Source organism: Hemiscyllium ocellatum, chromosome 1, assembly GCF_020745735.1.
Source record: "Hemiscyllium ocellatum isolate sHemOce1 chromosome 1, sHemOce1.pat.X.cur, whole genome shotgun sequence".
Lineage (NCBI taxonomy): Eukaryota > Metazoa > Chordata > Chondrichthyes > Orectolobiformes > Hemiscylliidae > Hemiscyllium > Hemiscyllium ocellatum.
Window position 1 is genome coordinate 26,096,913 of NC_083401.1, and position 20,069 is coordinate 26,116,981.

A 20,069-nucleotide genomic window follows, 5' to 3' on the forward strand; every position below is an offset into this window, starting at 1 on the left:
CCCCTTCTGGCTCTCGGTCCTGTACCATGCCCCTACCAGCTTCTATCCATGTTAAACTGCATCTGCCATGCATTTGCCCATCCACTCGGCCTGTCTAAATCACATTGCAACATCTCTGCATCTCTTCCACCCAGGTAAGGCAAGGCTGGGCAAAGCATGAATGAAAGGGCATGCAGGTAACTGCTAAACGAATGACTGAATAAATGAGTAGCCCTAAGATGCAGCCTCATCCATGATCAAGGTGCTTGACTCTAGAAGAAAGTGTACTTGCAGTAGTCTTTCAATGCTGGTTGTGATGCACACTGCCATGCAGGTCTGTGCTTCCTCAGTGGCTTGTGAGAGGTTGGCAAAAAATCAGATGTCAACATCAGGTGTCTGTGACTAAAGCCTGTGGATTGAGCCCTGAGATGCCGAGCAGCATTGAGGTTCCTCACAGCCAGTGGTCAGGCGAAGTCACCAAGCAGCTGGTCAAGCTTCCACGTGCAGACTTTTTGATGTCTAGCTTATTCAGTGTGTTTGCTATGGTAGAAAGCTTAATACTAATGATACAAGTCAGGTCATTAATATGATGTTTAACAAGCAATAATCCTTCTTATGGATCAGCTTGTCGAACAAGAAGTTCATCTCCCCACTTCGCAAAAGCATAAAGATGCTCACAATGTCGCAAATTCTGCCATAAATGTTGCCATCACCCGCCTTGCTCAGAATCCTATAAGGTCTGCCCTTTGTCTTCTTTTGTTTTTGTTCACCAAAAGTATTAAAGATTATTAGAAAAATGTAGAATTGTAATTTGGTTACAGATTTATTGTGATCTGAGTGAACAGAGGAATTGAATCAAAAGTCTAAATGGCTGAGATCTGTTTATACATTTTTGAATTTGATATTTGCACCTGTAAAACATTCTGTGTTGTTCACTATTTCAAAGGCACTTCCAAAACTAACGGAATGTTGCATTGTTGTCATGACCGGCATTTATTATCTATCCCTAATTGTTGTTTAGAAGGTGGTGGTAAGTTGCCTATTTTGAATCGCTGCAAATCGGTGCTGTCAGAGGGGTAGTTCCAGGATTTTGACTTAGTGCTTGTAAAGGAAGGCCAACATAGTTCCAGGTCAGAATGGTCTATGACTGGGAGGGAAACTTGGAATTACAAATACAAAATGTTGCAGTTTCACAGAACATTGCAACGAAGCTGGATTGTTTAATTACCTTGGGCGTGGATTTAGCTTACAGAGCAATTCTGGGTTGGTTAGTTCAACTGTATTTGTTCATACCTGACACAGCCAGAAAATCATCAACTGAAGTGATGTCATCGACAGCCTCCGTCAAAACGCGTACTTGCTTCTCCCATTGGTCTTTGAAGACATCCATGTTATCTTGAGCAACTTTACTCTGGGGCCGAGCAGCCAGAGTCAGTGCTGCATTAATTACCTGAAAGAAAAGGCAAATTAGTCTAACTACGTTTTTTACAGCTCTACACATAGCCACAGCATCCAGCAGTTAAGGGAATGCTCCACGAAACTTTAACTGTGATTAAAAATAAAGTAGATACATGATCCAGCTTAATATTTCATTGTTTATTAAAAGACTACTGGATCTGACAATTATTCACATTTATCAAATTCAGTAAGAAATATGCTCCTGCTAAGTTATTTTTAAATTATTCATTTATGAGATGTGGGCTTCACTGGTTCAACCAACATTTATTGCCTCTGCTTAGCTGCCCTTCAGTAGGTGATAGTGACCTGCCTTTTTGAACTACTGGAGTCAATTTGTTGTTGATGCATTCACATTGCTGTTAGAGAAAAGCTACAGGACTTTCATAACTTCATATGTTCATAAGATATGGGAGGAGAATTAGGCCATTCAGCCCATTTGGTCTGCTCCGTCATTCGATCATGGCTGATATGCTCCTCGCTCCCTTCTCCCCAAAACCTTTCAACCCATTACCAATTGAAAATCTGTCTAACTCCTCCTTAAATTTACTCACTGCCCCAGCATCCACCACACTTTGGGGTAGCGACTTGCACAGATCTTCATTCATTGACACTGAAAACACTGCAATATACTTCCAAGTCAGGGTGGTGCGTGACTTGGAAAGCAGCTTGCAGGCGGTGGTATCCCCTTGTATCTTCTGCCTTTGCTCTTCTAAATGGTAGTGATTGTGGTAGAGAAGATATTGAAAGAACTTTCATGAAATTCTGTAGTGCACTGTGGAGATGGTACACACAGCTGTCACTGCGCACTGGTGGTGGACAGAGTGACTGATTAAGGATTAGGTGCCGACTGAGTGGGTTATGTCCTGGATGCCTGTTGGAGCTGCAGTCATCCAGGCAAGTGGGGAGTGTTCCATCACACTCCTGACTTGTAACTTGTGGTCAGGCTCTGGGGAGTTAGGAGAAGAGAAGAGTTACACACTGCAGGATTCCTTCCTACCTTCTGACATAGAAAAGTACAGCACAGAACAGGCCTTTTGGCCCACATGTTGTGCCGAGGTTTAATCCTAATGTAAAATATAATAACTTAACCGATGTTCCCCTCAATTTACTGCTCTCCATGTGCATGTCCAGCAGTCGTTTAAATGTCCCTAATGACTCTGCTTCCACCACCACCACTGGCAACGCATTCCGTGCCTTAACAACTCTCAGTGTAAAGAACCTACTTCTGACATCTCCTCTATACCTTTCCCCAATATCTTAAAACTATGACCACTTTTTTTTTAAGATTACTTACAGTGTGGAAACAGGCCCTTTGGCCCAACAAGACCACACCAACCCGCCGAAGCGCAACCCACCCATACCCCTACATTTACCCCTTACCTAACGCTACAGGCAATTTAGCATGGCCAATTCACCTGACCCGCACATCTTTGGACTGTGGGAGGAAAGCGGAGCACCCGGAGGAAACCCACGCAGACATGGGGAGAACGTGCAAACTCCACACAGTCAGTCGCCTGAGTCAGGAATTGAACCCGGGTCTCAGGCGCTGTGAGGCAGCAGTGCTAACCACTGTGCCACCGTGCTGCTCATGTACCCGATAATTCTGTCCTGGGGAAGGGTCTCTGGCTATTGACTCTATCTATTCCTCTCATTATCTTGTATACCGCGATAAGGTCTCCTCTCTTCCTCCTTCTCTCCAGAGATAAGAGTCCAAGCTTCTTCAACCTTTCTTCATAAGGCAAGCCCTCCAGTCCAGGCAGCATCCTGGTAAACCTTCTTTGCTCCCTCTCCAAAGCATCTGTATCTTTCCTATAGTAGGGCGACCAGAACTGGACACAATATTCCAACTGTGGTCTCACCAGGGACTTGTAGAGCTGTTGCAAAACCTCGCAGATCTTAAACTCAATACCCCTGTTAAAGAAAGACAAAACACCATATCCTTTTTTAACAACCCTAACCACTTGGGTGGTAACTTTGAGGGATCTATGTACTTGCACACCCAGATCCCTCCGTTCCTCCGCACTACCTAGAATCCTGTTTTTACTCCTATATTCAGCATTCGAGTTCAACATTCCAAAATGCATCACTTCACATTTATCCAGGTTGCACTCCATCTGCCATTTCTCAGCCCAGCTCTACATTCTGTCTGTCATGCTGCAGCCTGTAATAGCCCTCGATATTATCGATGACACCTTCAACCTTTGTGTCATCTGCAAATTTACTAATCCACCCCTCAACCTCCTCATTCAAGTCATTTATAAAAACTATGAAGAGCAGAGCCCTGTGGGACCCTACTCAACACTGACCTTCAGACAGAATACTTTCCATCTACAGCCACTCTCTGCCTTCTGTCAGCCAACCAATTCTGTATCCAGATAGCCAAATCTCCCTGTATCCCATACTTCCTGACTTTATGAATGAGGCTACCATGGGGAACATTATCAAATTGAATTCAAATTCTACCACCTGTTGTGGTGGGATTCGAACCCAGGTTCCCCGAACATTATTCTGGGTTTCTGGATTCATAGTCGAAGGAGAATACCATTAGGCCATTGCCTCTTCAACAAATTATTCCTGAAGAAGGGTTATGCCCGAAACATCGAACCTCCTGTTCCTTGGATGCTGCCTGACCTGCTGCGCTTTTCCAGCAACACCTTTTCAGCTCTGATCTCCAGCATCTGCAGTCCTCACTTTCTCCTCGAAAATTATCAAATGCCTTGCTGAAGTCCATATACACCACATCCAATGCTCGACCTTCGTCGACCAGTCTTGTCACCTCCTCAAAGAACTCAATAAGATTTGTGAGGCATGACCTGCCCCTCACAAAGCCATGCTGACTGCCTTCAATCACACTATGTTTTGCCAAATAGTCATAAATCCTATCCCTCAGAATACTTTCCACAACTTTGTAAACCACAGACATAAGACAGACTGGTCTGTAATTGCCAGGGATTTCCCTACTACCCTTCTTGAAAAGAGGAACAACATTCGCCTCCTTACAATCCTCCAGTCTGACTCCTGTGGAGAGTGAGGAGGCAAAGATCTTCATCGGCAGCTTAGCAACCTCCTTTGTCGCTTTCTGGAGTATCCTAGGATAAATCTGGTCTGGCCATAGGGACAAATCAATTTTAATGTTTTCCAAATTTTCTAGCTCATCAACTTCATCAATCTTGATCTGGTCAGGCCTGTATCCCAGCTCCTCAAAGTTCTCATTCACAACAAGGTCCCTATCCTTAGAGAAAACAGAAGCAAAATACTCATTCAGGGCTTCCCCTATCTGCTCAGACTCCACGCACAAGTTCCCTCCACTATTTCTGATCAGCACCTAACTTCTCCCTGATCATTCTCTTATTCCTCACGTATGAGTAAAATGCCTTTGGGTTCTCCCTAATCCTATTTTCCAAGTCTTTTTCATGCCCCCTCCTCGCTCTCCTCAGTCCATTTCTGAGCTCCTATCTAGGAAGTCTGTAATCCTCTAAAGCTGTGCTAGATCCTTGCTTCCTCCACCTTAAGTAAGCTGCATTCTTCCTTTTGAGGAGAAGCTCCTCTGTTCTCATCATCCAAAGTTTCTTAATCTTACCCCTTATTACCTGTCTCAGAGGAATAAATGCATGCATCACTCACAACAACGACTCCTTAAACAATTTCCACATGTCTGCTGCGCCCTTTCTGTGGAACGATTGCTCCCAGTCTGTACTTCCCAACTCCTGTCTGATAGTGTCATAATTTCCTTTTCCCCAATTAAATATCTTCCCTTGGTAACTGCCCCTTTCTCTCTCTAAATGTTAGGCAGTTGTGATCACTGTCACCGAAGTGTTCTCTCACTGTGAGATCTGACACGTGTCCTGGCTCATTGCCGAGCAACAAATCCAAAATGGCCTCTTCCCCTCATCGGTCTGTCTAAATACTGAGTAAGGAAACTCACCTGAACACACCTGACAAAAGCGGCTCCATCCAAACCATCTGCACTTCGGAGGTTCCGGTTGATATTGGGAAAGTTGAAGCCACCCATAACTACAACCCTGCTACCTCTGCATTTTTCCAGAATCTGCCCGCCTATGCATTCTTCAATCTCTCTACTGCTATTAGGTGGTCTGTAGAAAGCTCCCGATGAGGTGGCTGCTCCCTTGCTGTACCTGACTTCTACCCATACTGACTCAGCATACAGACCTTCCTCAACAATCTTTATTTCATGTAGCTGTGATGCACTCTCTGTTATTGCAGCCACAGTTTTTATATAATGAGTCAAGTTCTGTTTGATCTCAGTATTAGATGGTGGGGCATTGAATGATGGTAATGCCATTGAATGTTAACGGCAATGATTAGATTTCTTTGATGAGGCATCAATGGTCAGGGGCTGAGGTTTAATGTAAGGGGTAGCTAGGCTTAGGATCAATGTGCAGAAAGAAAATTCATTCAGAGGGTGGTGGGAATTTGACCTCACTGCCTGTAAAGTTGGTCGAGGCAAAAGCCCTCATAACATTGAAGAAGTAAGTATCTATTCTTACAATGCCAAGGCATACAATGCTATTTGCCAAGTGCTGGAAAATGAGACTGTTTTTAATCACCACAGACTGGATGGGCCAAAGGACCATTTTCTGTGCTGTATGACTCTACTGTCTCCTGTTGGAGATGGTCATTGCCTGGCATTTGTATATTGCATATGTTACTTACTACTTGCTAACCTAAACGTAAAGATTGTCCAGGTCTTGCTGGACTTGAACATAGACTGTTTCAGTATCTGAAGAGGTGAAAATTGTGCTGTGCATTGTGCCGTCATCAGAAAGTATCCCCGCTCCTTGTGTTGGAGTGACTGACATATGAGGAAAGACTGGATCAACTGGGCTTGTATTAGCTGGAATTTATAAAAATCAATGGGCATGTCAGAAAAACATATAAAATCCTGGTGAAACTGGACAGGCTGGATGCAGAAAGAATATTCCCAATGTTGGGCAAGTCCAGAAGTAGGGGTCATTGTCTAAGAATAAGTGGTAAGCTATTCAGGACTGAGATGAGGAAGAATTTCTTCTCTCTGAGAGTTGTGAACCTGCTGAATTCTCTCTCACAGGAAGCTGTTGGGACCATTTCATCAGATGTATTCAAGAAGGAGCCAGATGTGGCCCTTGTGGCTGAAGGGATCTAGGGATATAGGGAGAGGGCAGGAATGGGATACTGAGAATGCATGATTAGCTATGGTGGTTTTGAATGGTGGTGCAGGCTCGAAGTGCCAAATGGCCCACTCTTGCACCTATTTTTTGTGTTTACATGCTGGGCTTGGCAGTTCTCCTCCTATCTGTTCAATTTTCCCTGGTCTTATACCTCCAAAGCATTGGATTGTGTCCTTGGCTTTTAAGATTATCAGTATATTCAATTCAAACTTGATTGGAACTTTTTTTTTCAGGGTATAATTTAAACTGATTGGCCAATGACATAATCTGATGCTTTGGGGTATAAGACCAGGGAGAATTGAACAGTTAGGAGGAGAACTGCCAAGCCCAGCATGTAAACATACTGCCTGAAAAGTAGGTCTCTTAAAGGGTAACTTTTCAATCAGTAACCTGTGAAGCAGAAATCCCCTAAGAAGAAAAGAAGACACAGAAAATCTAAATAGAAGAACTGAAAGCTGCCTGGCTTTGAGATAAGAAGTTTTGTTTTATAAATCTTAATTGAGAGTTTTATTGGACTAGTATTATAGAAGGGAAGGTAAAATATAGGTCAGAGTAACAACTTGTGAATAGTTGTTAGTTACTTATTCTCTGTTATACTTTAAGAAATAAAGTTGTTAATTTTTACTTTAAATAATTCTTATCCACTTGAATGTATACAGATTACTACAATGGATCAATATTTTCTATGTTGCTGGTTTAAATTAAGCAGGAGGATTTATCCCATGTTGTAACACATGGCATGTATAATGCACACTCAGACTGCTTATGCAAACTGAATTCAGTTGCAGAACACTGGGCAAAGTGCAAGGAGAAAGCATAAATGTCACATTGTCTCTAAATATTGTTGCCGGGGGGATGGTCGTAATATTATTGAACCAATAATTATTCCAGATTTCCAGGCTAATGTTCTGGAAACAAAAGTTCAAATGCAACCAGGGCAGCTGGTGCAATGCAGAATTCCAAAATAATAAATCTGGAATCAAAATCTAATCTTTGGAATGGTGGCACAAACCCATCATGGCATTCCAGAAAAAGTCCATCCAACAACTTTTAAGGAAGAAATTCTTCCATCTTCATTTGGTTCTGCCTACACGCGGCTCCAAGTGACACAAAGCTAGGTGGATGAGTGAGCTGTGAGGAGTTGGTACAGAGACATTACAATGTGATTTGGACAGGTTGATTGAGTGGTAAACTGCACAGCATAATGTGGACAAATGTGAAGCTATCAACTTTGATAGCAAAAATAGAAAGGTCGATTATAATTTCAATGGCTGTAAATAGAGAAAGTGGAATTTTCAAAAGTCCTGGGGTCCTTATGCACCAGTTCCTGAAAGGAAGTGTGTAAGTGCAGCTTGTTCTTGCTTTCGGCACAATGCAGTGAAGGTTTATTACACTGATTCCTGGGATGGCAGGACTGATATATGAGGAGACACTGAATCTGTTTGGATTGTATTCATTGGAGAATGAAGGGGACCTCACAGAAGCCTGTAAAATTCTACCAGGGCTAGAAAGTTAGATGCAGGAAGGTTGTTCATAATGGTCAGGGAATCCAGACAAGGGGTCAGTGTTTAATGACAAGGAGCAAACCTCTTAGGACTGAGATGAGGGGAAATTTCTTTATCTAGAGAGTGAGGAACTATAGAATTAGCTACTATAGGGTGACACGGTGGCTCAACAGTTAGCACTGCTGCCTCGCAGCGCCAGTGACCCGGGTTCATTAGGTGCATTAGTCAGCGGTAAATATAGGGTAGGGCAATGGGTTTGGGTGGGTTACTCTTTTGAGGGTCAGTGTGGACTTGTTGGGCCGAAGAGCCTGTTTCCATAGTGAAGGGAATTTAATCTAATCACAGAAAGTGGTTAGAGCCAAAATATTTTGTCTTTTCAAGAAGCAGGCAAATGTAATTCTTGTTAACAAAGGGATCAAGGATATCAAAGATATAGGAGACGGCTGGATTTGGTTACAGAGGTCAATGATCAGCCATGATCATATTAAGAATATAAGAATGTGAAAAACAGGAGCAGGAGTAGCCTATCTGGCCAATCAAGCCTGATCCCTATTTCAGTCATTCAGTAAGATCATATCTGATGTTTTCATGGACTCAGCTCCACTTACCCACCCGCCAATGAAAACATCTTGTCTATTTCCTTCATAATTTCACATATTTTTAGAAGATTCCTCCCTCATTCTCCTAAATTTCAACGTGTATAGTCCCAGTTTACTCAATCGCTCCTCATAAGCCAATCCTCTCAAATCCAGAATCAACCTGGTGAACTTCCTCTGTACCCCGTTTAGTGCTAGTACCTCCTTTCTCAAGCAAGGGGACCAAAACTGTACACAGTCCTCCAGGTGTAGCCTCACCAGCTTGCTATACCTGCAACATAACCTCCCTGTTTTCAAACTCCATTCTTCTAGTATTCCATTTGCCATCTTAATTACCTGTTGCACCTGCAAACCAATTGTTTGCGATTCATGTACAAGGACACCCAGGATCCCTATACAGCAAATAATAGTCCATTAAATAATAATCAATTTTGTTATTTTTACCAAATCGGATAACCTCACATTAGCCAACACTGCGCTCCATCTGCCAGAGCTTTACCCACTCACTTAACTTATCTGCATCCCTCTGTAGGCTTTCAATGTCCTCTGCGCACTTCACTCTACCACTCATCTTAGTGTCATCTGTGAACTTTGGCACACTACACTTGGTCCCCAACTCCAAAACCTCTGTATGAATTGTCAACAATTGCAGTCCAAACACTGATCCCTGATGCACACTACTAGCTACTGATTAGTGAGTTTAGAAAAGGTTTGTAGCTCAGTTTGAGATTCTGGATGTAGGTATGCTCACTGAGCTGGAAGGCTCGTTTTCAGATGTTTCCTCACCATACTAAGTAACATCTTCAGTGAGCTTCCGAACAAAGCACTGGCGGTGTAGCCCGCTTTCTGTTTATATGTTGCACCCATGTGTGACCTTGTTTTGAATGCTACAAGCATTCAGGTAAAGTGCCATGACACTTGTTTCTTTACATTAGTTTTGAATCTTAACACCTCCACCAGCTGAACCTTTGTTTTTAAACATTCTTTTTTCTGTTACTACCTGATTACTACTCATCTTACTGCTCCACTACTCAGCTGTCTCTTGCTTTTTATTTACTATCCTGATTCCCTTTTTCCTTAAGCTGAACCCACTCTAGTTATCTCAGAGTTTTCCCTTAGGTGCCCATCCTCCTGCCAAACTAGTTTGAAGTCCACCCAACAGTATCAGCGAAACCACCAACAAGAAAATTGGTCTCGTCACTGTTTGGTGAAGACCGTCCATCTTGAACAGTCCCAACTTCCCCAGAAACAGTCCCAATTATCCAGAAATCTAAAGTCCTCCCACCTACACCACTCCCCAGCTACATATAAAGTTGCCTAATATACCAATTTATAGCCTCACTATCAAGTGGCATGGGTAGCAATCCAGAGATTACTACCATTGAGGTCCTGGTTTTCAATCTGGCTCTGAACTCCATAAATTCAGCCATCTGTACCTCACCCATCTTCTTACTTATGTTGAATGCTGGTGATGCCTATATTGAATGGTAGGGCAGACTTGAGGGGTCAAATAGCCCACACCTCCTTCTATCTTCTATATTCCTATCTTTAAGGTACACAGCAATGTGGCTGACTCTCAATTGTCCTCTGAAATGGCTCAGCAAGTCATTCAGTGTACTAAATTGTTACCGATCACAAATGACTATAATTGTTCAAGAAGGCAGCCCAGTAAAAATCCTGGCTTTTCCAGTGATTCTCATGTTTCATGAAAGACATAAAAAAAAGAGATATGGCCTAAACAATGTCCTGTACAGCTGCAACATGACCTCCTGACTCCTGCACTCAATACTCTGACAAATCAAGGAAAGCATACCAAACGTATTCTTCACTATCCTAGCTACCTGCAACTCCACCTTCAAGGAGCTATGAACCTGCACTCCAAGGTCTCTTTGTTCAGCAACACTCCCTAGGACCTTACCATTAAATCCTGCTAAGAGTTGCTTTCCCAAAATGCAGCAGCTCGCATTTATCTAAATTAAACTCTATCTGCCACTTCTCAGCCCATTTGCCCATTTGCCCATCTGATCAAGATCCCATCGTAATCTGAGGTAACCTTCTTCGCTGCCCACTACACCTCCAATTTTAGTGTCATCTGAAAACTTACTAACTATACTTCTTATGCTCACATCCAAATCATTTATATAAATGATGAAAAGTAGTGGATCCAGCATCAATTCCCATGGCACTCCACTTGTCACAGACCTCCAGTCTGAAAAACAACCCTCCACCACTACTCTCTGTCTTCTACCTTTGAGCCAGTTCTGTATCCAATTGGCTCGTTTTCCTTGTATTCCATTAGATCTAACCTTGCTAACCAGCCTCCCATTGGGAACCTTTATCGAACACCTTTCTGAAGCTCACACCTACCGCCCTGCCCTCATCAATCCTCTTTGTTAATTCTTCAAAAATCTCAATCAAGTTTGTGAGACATGATTTCCCACGCACAAAGTCATGTTGACTATCCCTAATCAGTCCTTGCCTTTCCAAATACATGTACATCTTCTCCTTCAGGATTCCTTCCAACAACTTGCCTACCACTGACGTCAGGCTCACCAGCCTATCATTCCCTGGCTTATCCTTACCACCTTTCTTAAACAGTGGTGCCATGTTAGCTAACCTCCAGTCTTCTGGTACCTGACCTGTGATACCAATGAAAGAAATATCTCTGTAAAAGGTCCAGCAATCACTTTCCCAGTTTCCCACAGGGTACACCTGATCAGGTCTGAGGATTTATCCACTTTTATGCATTTCAAGACATCCAGCACTTCCTCCACTGCAATATGGACATTTTTCAAGATGTCACCATCTATTTCCCTACATTCAATATCTCCCATGTCATTTCCTGCAGTAAATACTCATGCAAAATACTCATTTAGTGTCTCCCCTATCTCCTGCAGCTCCACACAAAGGCCACCTTTGAGAGGCCCTATTTTGTCCCTCGTTACCCTTTTGTCTTTAATGCATTTGTAAAAACCCTTTGAATTCTCCTTAACTTTATTTGCCAAAACTACCTCATGTTCCCATTTTCCCCTACAGATTTATCTCTTAAGTATACTCCTACTGTCTTTATACTCTTCTAAGGATTCACTTGATCTATCCTGTCTACACCTAACATATACTCCCTTCTTTTTCTGAGCCAAACGTTCAATTTCTTTAGTCGTCCAGCCTTTCCTTTCACCCTAACAGGAATATACTTTCTCTAGATTCTCATTATCTCATTTCTGAAGGCTTCCCATTCTCCAGCCGTCCCTTTACTTGCTAACATCTGTCTCCAAACAGCTTTTGAAAGTTCTTGCCTAATACCGTCAAAATTGGCCTTCCACAATTTAGTACTTCAAATTTGAGATCTTATCTATCCTTTTCCATCACCATTTTAAAACTAATAGAATTATACTTGCTAGCCCCAAAGTGTTCCCCCAATGATATCACAGTCACCTGCCCTGCCTTATTTCCCAAGAATAGGTCAAGTATTGCACCTTCTCTAGTAGGTACATCCAACTTCTGAATCAGAAAATTTTCTTGTGCACACTTAACAAATTCCTCTCCATCTAAAGCATTAACACTATGGCAGTCCCAGTCTATGTTTGGAAAAAGAACAAAGCAACAAAGAAAATTTACAGCCCAGGAACAGGGACTTCAGCCCTCTAAGCCTGAGCTGTCTAAACCTGTCGGTCAATTCCTAAGCGTCTGTATCCCTCTGCTCCCCACCTACTCATGCATCTGTCCAGATGCATCTTAAATGAATCTACCGTGCCTGCCTCTGTCATCTCTGCTGGCAACGTGCTCCAGACACCCACCACTCTGTGTGAAGTACTTGCTGTGTGTATCCCCCCTAAACTTTCCACCTCTCACCTTGAAAGAGTGACCTCTCGTTATTGAATTCTTAACCCTGGGGAAAAAAAGCTTGTCTCTATCCACCCTGTCTATACCCTTAATAATTTTATAAACCTCAATCAGGTCCCCCCTCAATCGCCTTTTTTCTAATGAAAACAAACCTAACCTACTCAACGTCTCTTCATAGCTTGAACCTGATCAGTCTATTATTCTTACAGATAACTGAGATCTCCTTACAAATTTGTTTCTCAATTTCCCTTTGACTGTTAGTGGGTCTATAAAACAAATACAAATACAATCTCAATAAGGTGATCATCAAATTTTGGTCTTCTTCCTATCAGAAAGATGTTGTGAAACTTGAAAGTGTTCAGAAAAGATTTACAAGGAAGTTGCTAGGGTTAGAGGATTTGAGCTATAGGGAGAGGCTGAACAGGCTGGGGCTGTTTTCCCTGGAGCGTCGGAGGCTGAAGGGTGACCTTATAGAGGCGTATAAAATAATGAGGAGCATGAATAGGATAAACAGACAAAGTTTTTTTCCCTGGGGTGGGGAAGTCCAGAACTAGACAGCATAGTTTTAGAGTGAGAGGGGAAAGATATAAAAGAGACCTAAGAGACAACATTTTCAAGCAGAGGGTAGTATGTGTATGGAATGAGCTGCCAGAGGAAGTGGTGAGGCTGGTATAATTGCAACATTTAAAAGGCATCTGGATGGGTATATGAATAGGAAGGGTTTGGAGGGATATGGGCCAGGTGCTGGCAGGTGGGACTAGACTGGGTTGGGATATCTGATCAGCATGGACGGGTTGGACTGAAGGGTCTGTTTCTGTGCTGTACATCTCTATGGCTCTATGAGATATGGTTTACAATAGAATCACAGAATTTTTCAGGACAGAGGGAAGATCATTGTGTCTGTACTGTTCATAAAACAGCGACCCAGCAAGTCCCACTCTCCAGCCTTATCTTTCCGTAGCCCTCTAAATTAATCACGTTCAAATATATATGTCACTTTCTATTGAAACATTTTAGAAATCTTCCTCCACCACTCTCCCAGGCAACAAATTCCAAAGCCTAGCAACTCTCTCAGTAAAGCAGTTTATCCTCATCTCACTCCTAGCTCTCTTGCTGACAACCTTGAAATTGTGATCCCTGGTTAGTGGCATGATGTGAAGGTGTCAGTGTTGGACAGGGGTAGACAAAGTCAGAAGTCACACAACACCAGGTTATAGTCTAACAGGTTTATTTTAAATGACAAGCTTTCAGAGCGCAACCCCTTCATCAGCTGAAGTTACTGACATACCAACTAGTGGAAACAGAATACCCTTCTTTACCCTGTCAAAATTGTTCATAATTTTGAACACCTCAATAATTTGGAATGCATGATCTGAAAAGGTGGTAGAACTTAATTCAGTAGCAGCTTTTGAAAGGAAATTGGTCATCAAAGTTTTTGCAGGACCATTATATTTATTTTAGGCCATTCTTTCATAAAAAGTCACAGAGAGAGAGAGATAGAGAGAGAGAGAGAGAAAGAAAGTCATGCAGTATAGAAATAGGCCCTTCACTCACCGTGTCTATGCCAGCCAACAAACACCAAACTACACTGATCCCATTTACCTGCACTTGGTCCTTAGCCTTCTTAAATGTTGTGAGAATATCTACCTCCACTACCCCCTCAGGCAGCATATTTCTACCATACATTTCTAGGGACTTACCATCCTTTCCATCTTAGACCTCCCAAAAGGCGTCACTTCACATTTAACCACTTTGCCAACTTGCTTTGGATCCAGTGGACACTTACCTTCTGGACCAGTCTTCCATGCAAGACCTTGTCAAAGACCTCACTGAAGTCCATGTAAACCATATCAATTACACTATACTCATCAATGTATCACATCAGCTTTTCAAAAACCTCAATTAAATTAGTGAGACAGGATATCCTTCTAACAAATCCATGTTGACTATCCCTGACCAAACCCCTTTCATTTTCAACTATTGCCTAATTCTCTCCTTCCAATAACTTCCCTACCACTGACATCAAACTAACTGGTCTATAATTACCTGGCTTATCTCTACTACCCTTCTTGAAGGAATCACATTCGCTATCCTCCAGTCATCTGGCACTTCACCTACGCATAGTGAAGTTTTAAATGTCTCTGTGAGGACCCGAGCAGGCTCCTCCTTTGCATTCTGTAGTAGCATGGGATACATCTCATCAGGACCAAGGGATTTCTGCATCTTTATGTTGTTATTCCAAATGCCTCATGTCCAATACGTCCATCTTATTAATTTTAACATATTCTAGAACCTCACCATTGCACCTGATATTGCTGGATACAATGTCTCTCTCCTCTGTGAACACAGATGAAAAATATTCATTTAAGACTTTATCTACATCCAATGGCTCCACACATAGGTTGTCCTTGTGCTCTCACACAGACCCTACTCTTTTTCTGGTAATCCTCTTAATATACTTATAAAAAAAAGCCTTGTGGTTTCATTAATCAGCCAAAGGTATTTCATGGCCCTTTACAATCCTGGTGTCCTTTATAAGCAATCCTCCATATTCTGTATAGTTTTGAAGGATCTTACTTGCTTTAAATGAGTTGTACCTAAACTTATGTACTCTTCTTTTTCTTCATCAAACTCTTGCATACCATGACATCTGGGATTCCCTGAAAATGCTGCCCTTGCCCTTCACTCTTGGAGGAATACGGGGTCCCTGAATTCTCACAGTACTACTTTTAAAAGACTCACACTTCCGCCTTGGGACCCTTCAACCACGCAGGGATCAATGTTGATTTCACCAGTTTCCTCATCTCCCCTCCCCATATCTTATCCCAGATCCAACCTTCCAACTCAGCACTGCCCTCTTGAATTGCCCCACCTGTCCATCTTCTTTCCCACCAATCCACTCCACCCTCTGTTCCAACCAATCATTATCATCCCCCACCCCACCCTGACCTTCATCTACCTCTCGCATTCCCAGCTACCTTCCCCCCAGCCTAACTCTCTCCCATTTATCTCTCAGCTCCCTTGGGCCTCCCCCACATTCCTGATAGAGTCATAGAGATGTACAGTATGGAAACAGACCCTTTGGTCCAACCCGTCCATGCTAACCAGATATACCAACCCAATCAAGTCCCACCTCTGCCAGCAGTTGGCCCATATCCTCCATACCATTCCTATTCATATACCCATCCAAATGCCTTTAAAATTTTGCAATTGTACCAACCTCCACCACTTCCTCTGGCAGCTCATTCCATACACGGACCACCCTCTGTGTGAAAAAGCTGTCCCTCAGGTTTCTTTTATATCTTTCCCCTCTCACCCTAAACCTATGCCCTCTAGTTCTGAACTCCCCAGCCCCAGGAAGAAAACTTTGTCTATCCTATCCATGCCCCTCATAATTTTGTAAACCTCTATAAGAGCTTCTGCTTGAAACATCGATGCTCCTGCTCCTTGGATGCTGCCTGACTGGCTGTGCTTTTCCAGCACCACACTTTGTGATTCTGATCTCCAGCATCTGCAGTCCTCACTTTCTCTTCGTATTAGGACACAAAGGGTAGTGGTAGGCTGTTTGAGTGACTGGAGGCCAGTGACTAGCAGTGTCCAACAAGGATCACTGAGACCTTCATTGCTGGTTTCCATATATAAATGATATCTATGAAAATGTAGGGGGGATGTGAAGCAAATTTGCAGGTGACATTAAAGCATTTGTAGATTGGTTAATTGTGAAGAAGATGGTTTAAGTTACAGGAAGATATAGATGGATTGGGCAGATGGGCAGACCAGTAGCAGATGGTATTTAACCTGAAAAGTGGAAGAAGAAACAAAATGAGGGTGTATTTAATGAATGGCAAGACACTAGGTAACTTAAAGGAACAGAGAGATCTTGGGTTAATTATTCACACACCCCTGAAGTCAATAGAGCACATAAATAGGATAATAAAGAAGGCATATGGGACACTTCCTTTCATCAATCATAGCGAAGAGTACAACAGCAAGGAGGTAATGTTAGAGTTGTACAGAACATTGGTCAGGCCACAGCTGGAGATGTATGCGCAGTTCTGGTCACCTCACTACAGGAAGGATGTAATAGAACTCAGGAGGTTCATCAGGATATTGCCTGGGATGGTGAAATGAGCTATAAAGAGAGACTTGATAGGCTTAGATTGTTTTCTCTACAACAGAGAAGACTGAAGGGAGATCTGAATGAGGTATATATGATTATGAGAGCTTTGAAAGCTAATGCTTCCAAATAAACCTATTAGACTATAATGTAGTGTTGTGAGATTTTTAACTTTGTCCACCCCAGTCAAACACCAGCTCCTCCAAATCAGAACACCAGAAAGTTAGAGTTTAACAAGTGACTGCCATTCGTACCATGTCTGAAATCTGTTGTTGCTACTCCTTGTGTTTGAAGATGAGGACAGACAAGTGGGAAATGAATTTTACAGTTTCGATGGGATTTAAAGACATTCTCAGGCAACTACAGAAAAGCCAATGCTTTCTATGAGTAAAACACAAGTAATTTAACAGCACTGACTGTATGGCATACTGCTGGGAAATTTAATTGGCTGGGAAGTACAGCGAGGAACAGTATCTTTGGGCAGTTAAAGGGCAATCAGAGAATCAGGGCTTTGTTTTACATGAAAATTCCTTCAGTCACCCTCCTACTTTTAAGATGTCTCCATATTTGTTTGGGTTCTGGTACTGACAAAGTGCTCCAGGGAATATAAAGTTTATCTCTAATCACAAATCATAGTGCAACAACACAGGATCACTTGCCTCACCTTCTAAAAAATCCATTTACTGTTTTAGAAACAATTGTAATCATCAAACTCCCCATTTTAAAGACGTGTAAATATGCAAAAATAAATAAATGCAGAAAACAGTATATAAATAGTCCAACTGGGGAAGGAGCCATACTCTACCTGGTACTGGGGAATGAATCCTACCAGGTGATCAAACGTTCAGTGGGGAGGGCATTTCAGAAACAGTAATAAGGATAAATTGGTGTTTTGAAAAACATTAAGGTACACAGATCGCAGGGACCTGATGGGAATGATCTCAGAATGCTGAGCGAGGCAGGTGAGGAAGTTGCAGGGCTTGTAAAAATCTCTGTGTCCTCTTTCGCCACAGGAGGACTGGAGAATAGCCAACATTGTTTCTTTGTTTCAGAAGGGAAACAGGGATAATCTAGGAAATTACAGACTGGTGAGCCTTATGTCAGTGGTAGGGAAATTATTGGAGAAGATTCTTAGGGACAGGATTCACTCACATTTGGGAAAATATGGACTTATTAGTGATAAGCAGTATAGCTTTGTGCAGGGAAGGCTGTGTCACAAATTTGATTTGAGTTTCTTGAGGAATTGACAAAGATGATTGATGAGGTCAGGGCAATGGATGTTTTCTACATGGACTTTAATAAGGCCTTTGACAAGGTCCCTTATAATCAGTATCACATGGTGATGTCACATGGGATCCGCAGTAGGCTGGTAAGATAGATAGAGAAGTAGTTTGGTCGTAGAAGACAGAGTGTAGCAGTGGAAGGGTGTTTTTCTGGCTGGAGATCTATGACCTGTACTGTTCTGCCGGGATCAGTGTTGGAACCCCTGTTGTTTGCAGTGCATATAAAGTGAGAGTATAGGTGGTCTGATGAGTAAGTTTGTGGATGACACAAAGATCAGAGGAGGATTAGAGCTGAAAATGTGTTGCTGGAAAAGCGCAGCAGGTCAGGCAGCATCCAAGGAACAGGAAATTCGATGTTTCGGGCATAAGCCCTTCATCAGGAAAGGACTGATCCTGATGAAGGGCTTATGCCCGAAACATCAATTCTCCTGCTCCTTGGATGCTGCATGACCTGCTGCGCTTTTCCAGCAACACATTTTCAGCTCTGATCTCCAGCATCAGCAGTCCTCACTTTTTCCTAGTGAGAAAGATTACCAAAGGATACAGCAGGATATTAATAAGCTGGAGCCTTAGGTGGGAAATGGCAAGTGGAATTTAATTTAGACAAATGAGTGATGCATTTTGGAAGCTCTAATGCAGTAAGGAAGTATACAGTAAATGGCAGAACCCTCAGTTGCATCAACACAAAACGTGATGTATATATACAGAGAACAGTTTCCTGAAAGTGGCAACACAAATGGATAAGTTGGTCAAGAAGGTGTATGGCATTATCAGTTGGAGTATAGTGCACAAACATTGGTAAGTCATGTTGCAACTGTATAGAATTTTAGTTTGGCCACTTTGGAGTATTGTATACAGTTCTTGTCGGGCACACGATCAGAATATATGGAGATTCTGGAGAGAATACAGAAATGGTTGATCAAAATGTTGTCCGGTCTGGACGGCATTGATTGGACAAACTTGGATTGTTTTCACTTGAAATTCGATGGATAAGGGGAGACCTGGTAGAAATTTACAAAATTACGAGGCATGGAGGGAATGGGTAGTCAGGATCTTTCTTCCATGGTAGAAATTTCAAATACGAGGGAACATAGGTTTAAGATAAAAGATGATAAGATTAAAGAAGAGGCAAGAGGCAATGCTTTTATACAGAGGGTGGTAAGTGCCTGGAAAGTGTTGCCAGAGGAGGTGATGGAGGCAGATACAAAGCAACATTTAAGATGCATCTTGACAGATAATATGAATGGGCAGGGAACAGAGGGAAATGAACAATGTAAGGCAAAAGGTTTTTAATTTAGAAAGGCATCATGTGTTGGCACAGTCTTGATGGCTTAAGGACCTGTTCATATGTTGTACTCTTCATTATCCCTTAAGGCATCAGTGATGTGCCTAATGCAACTATGGGCTGCAGATTGTAAGATCCTTCATGTGTTGTCTTGCAAAGACCTGAATGTGGTCAGGGTTTCTCAAGATGTTGAGAATGTTTAGAGTTCTGCATTGCATCAAATATATTCAAGAGTTGGATTAATGCATTTTCGGACAGTAAGAGAATAAATTGATGGGGGATTTGGCTGGAAATGTAGAAGTGCAGCCATGATCTTACTGAATGATGCAGCAGATTTGAGAGATTCTACAGTCTGCAGATCCTACTTCTTAGTTTTGTAACACTTATTCAGTAAACACTTGAAGAATGAAAACATTAAAGAAAAGTGTTGTTACAGTCAAGAGGTAAAGGTGAATTGATGTTTTGATTTTTGTTCTCAATCTCCTGCCTGTAAGCAGAAGGCTTTTTTTAAATTAACCTTTCCTATTTCTTTTCCCTTTTTAAATAGTCTTTGGCTTGTTTCGTTCAAACAAAATTGTGTTTGTGAAGTCCAATTTTTAAATGACCCACAATCAAATCTCTTTAGTGTTAAAACAAAAGAATAATTTGTTCATGCGCTTTAATTTGGGGATAATTGTCATCATGCACAATCGCACACACAAGCATACAAGGAACTGAAAAAACAAATGGAAAAGAAATAATTTAGGACAGGAACAATTTAAAAATTTAAACATTGATTCTGGATTTTTACTGAATCTAGAAAGTCAGGGATTAGTTTGGGTTCCTTTCTGTGAAA

At 42.1% G+C, this 20,069-nt stretch overlaps 1 protein-coding gene across 1 annotated transcript in view; it reads right to left on the minus strand.

The window, feature by feature from the left end:
• Nucleotides 1–20,069, minus strand: part of ctnna2 (catenin (cadherin-associated protein), alpha 2) — a 1,237,032-nt gene that overhangs the window by 304,898 nt on the left and 912,065 nt on the right. Inside the window, exon 11 of the mRNA XM_060828354.1 lies at nt 1,273–1,429. Coding sequence (XP_060684337.1) covers nt 1,273–1,429 — 157 coding nt within the window. The remainder of the gene's footprint in view (nt 1–1,272; nt 1,430–20,069) is intronic.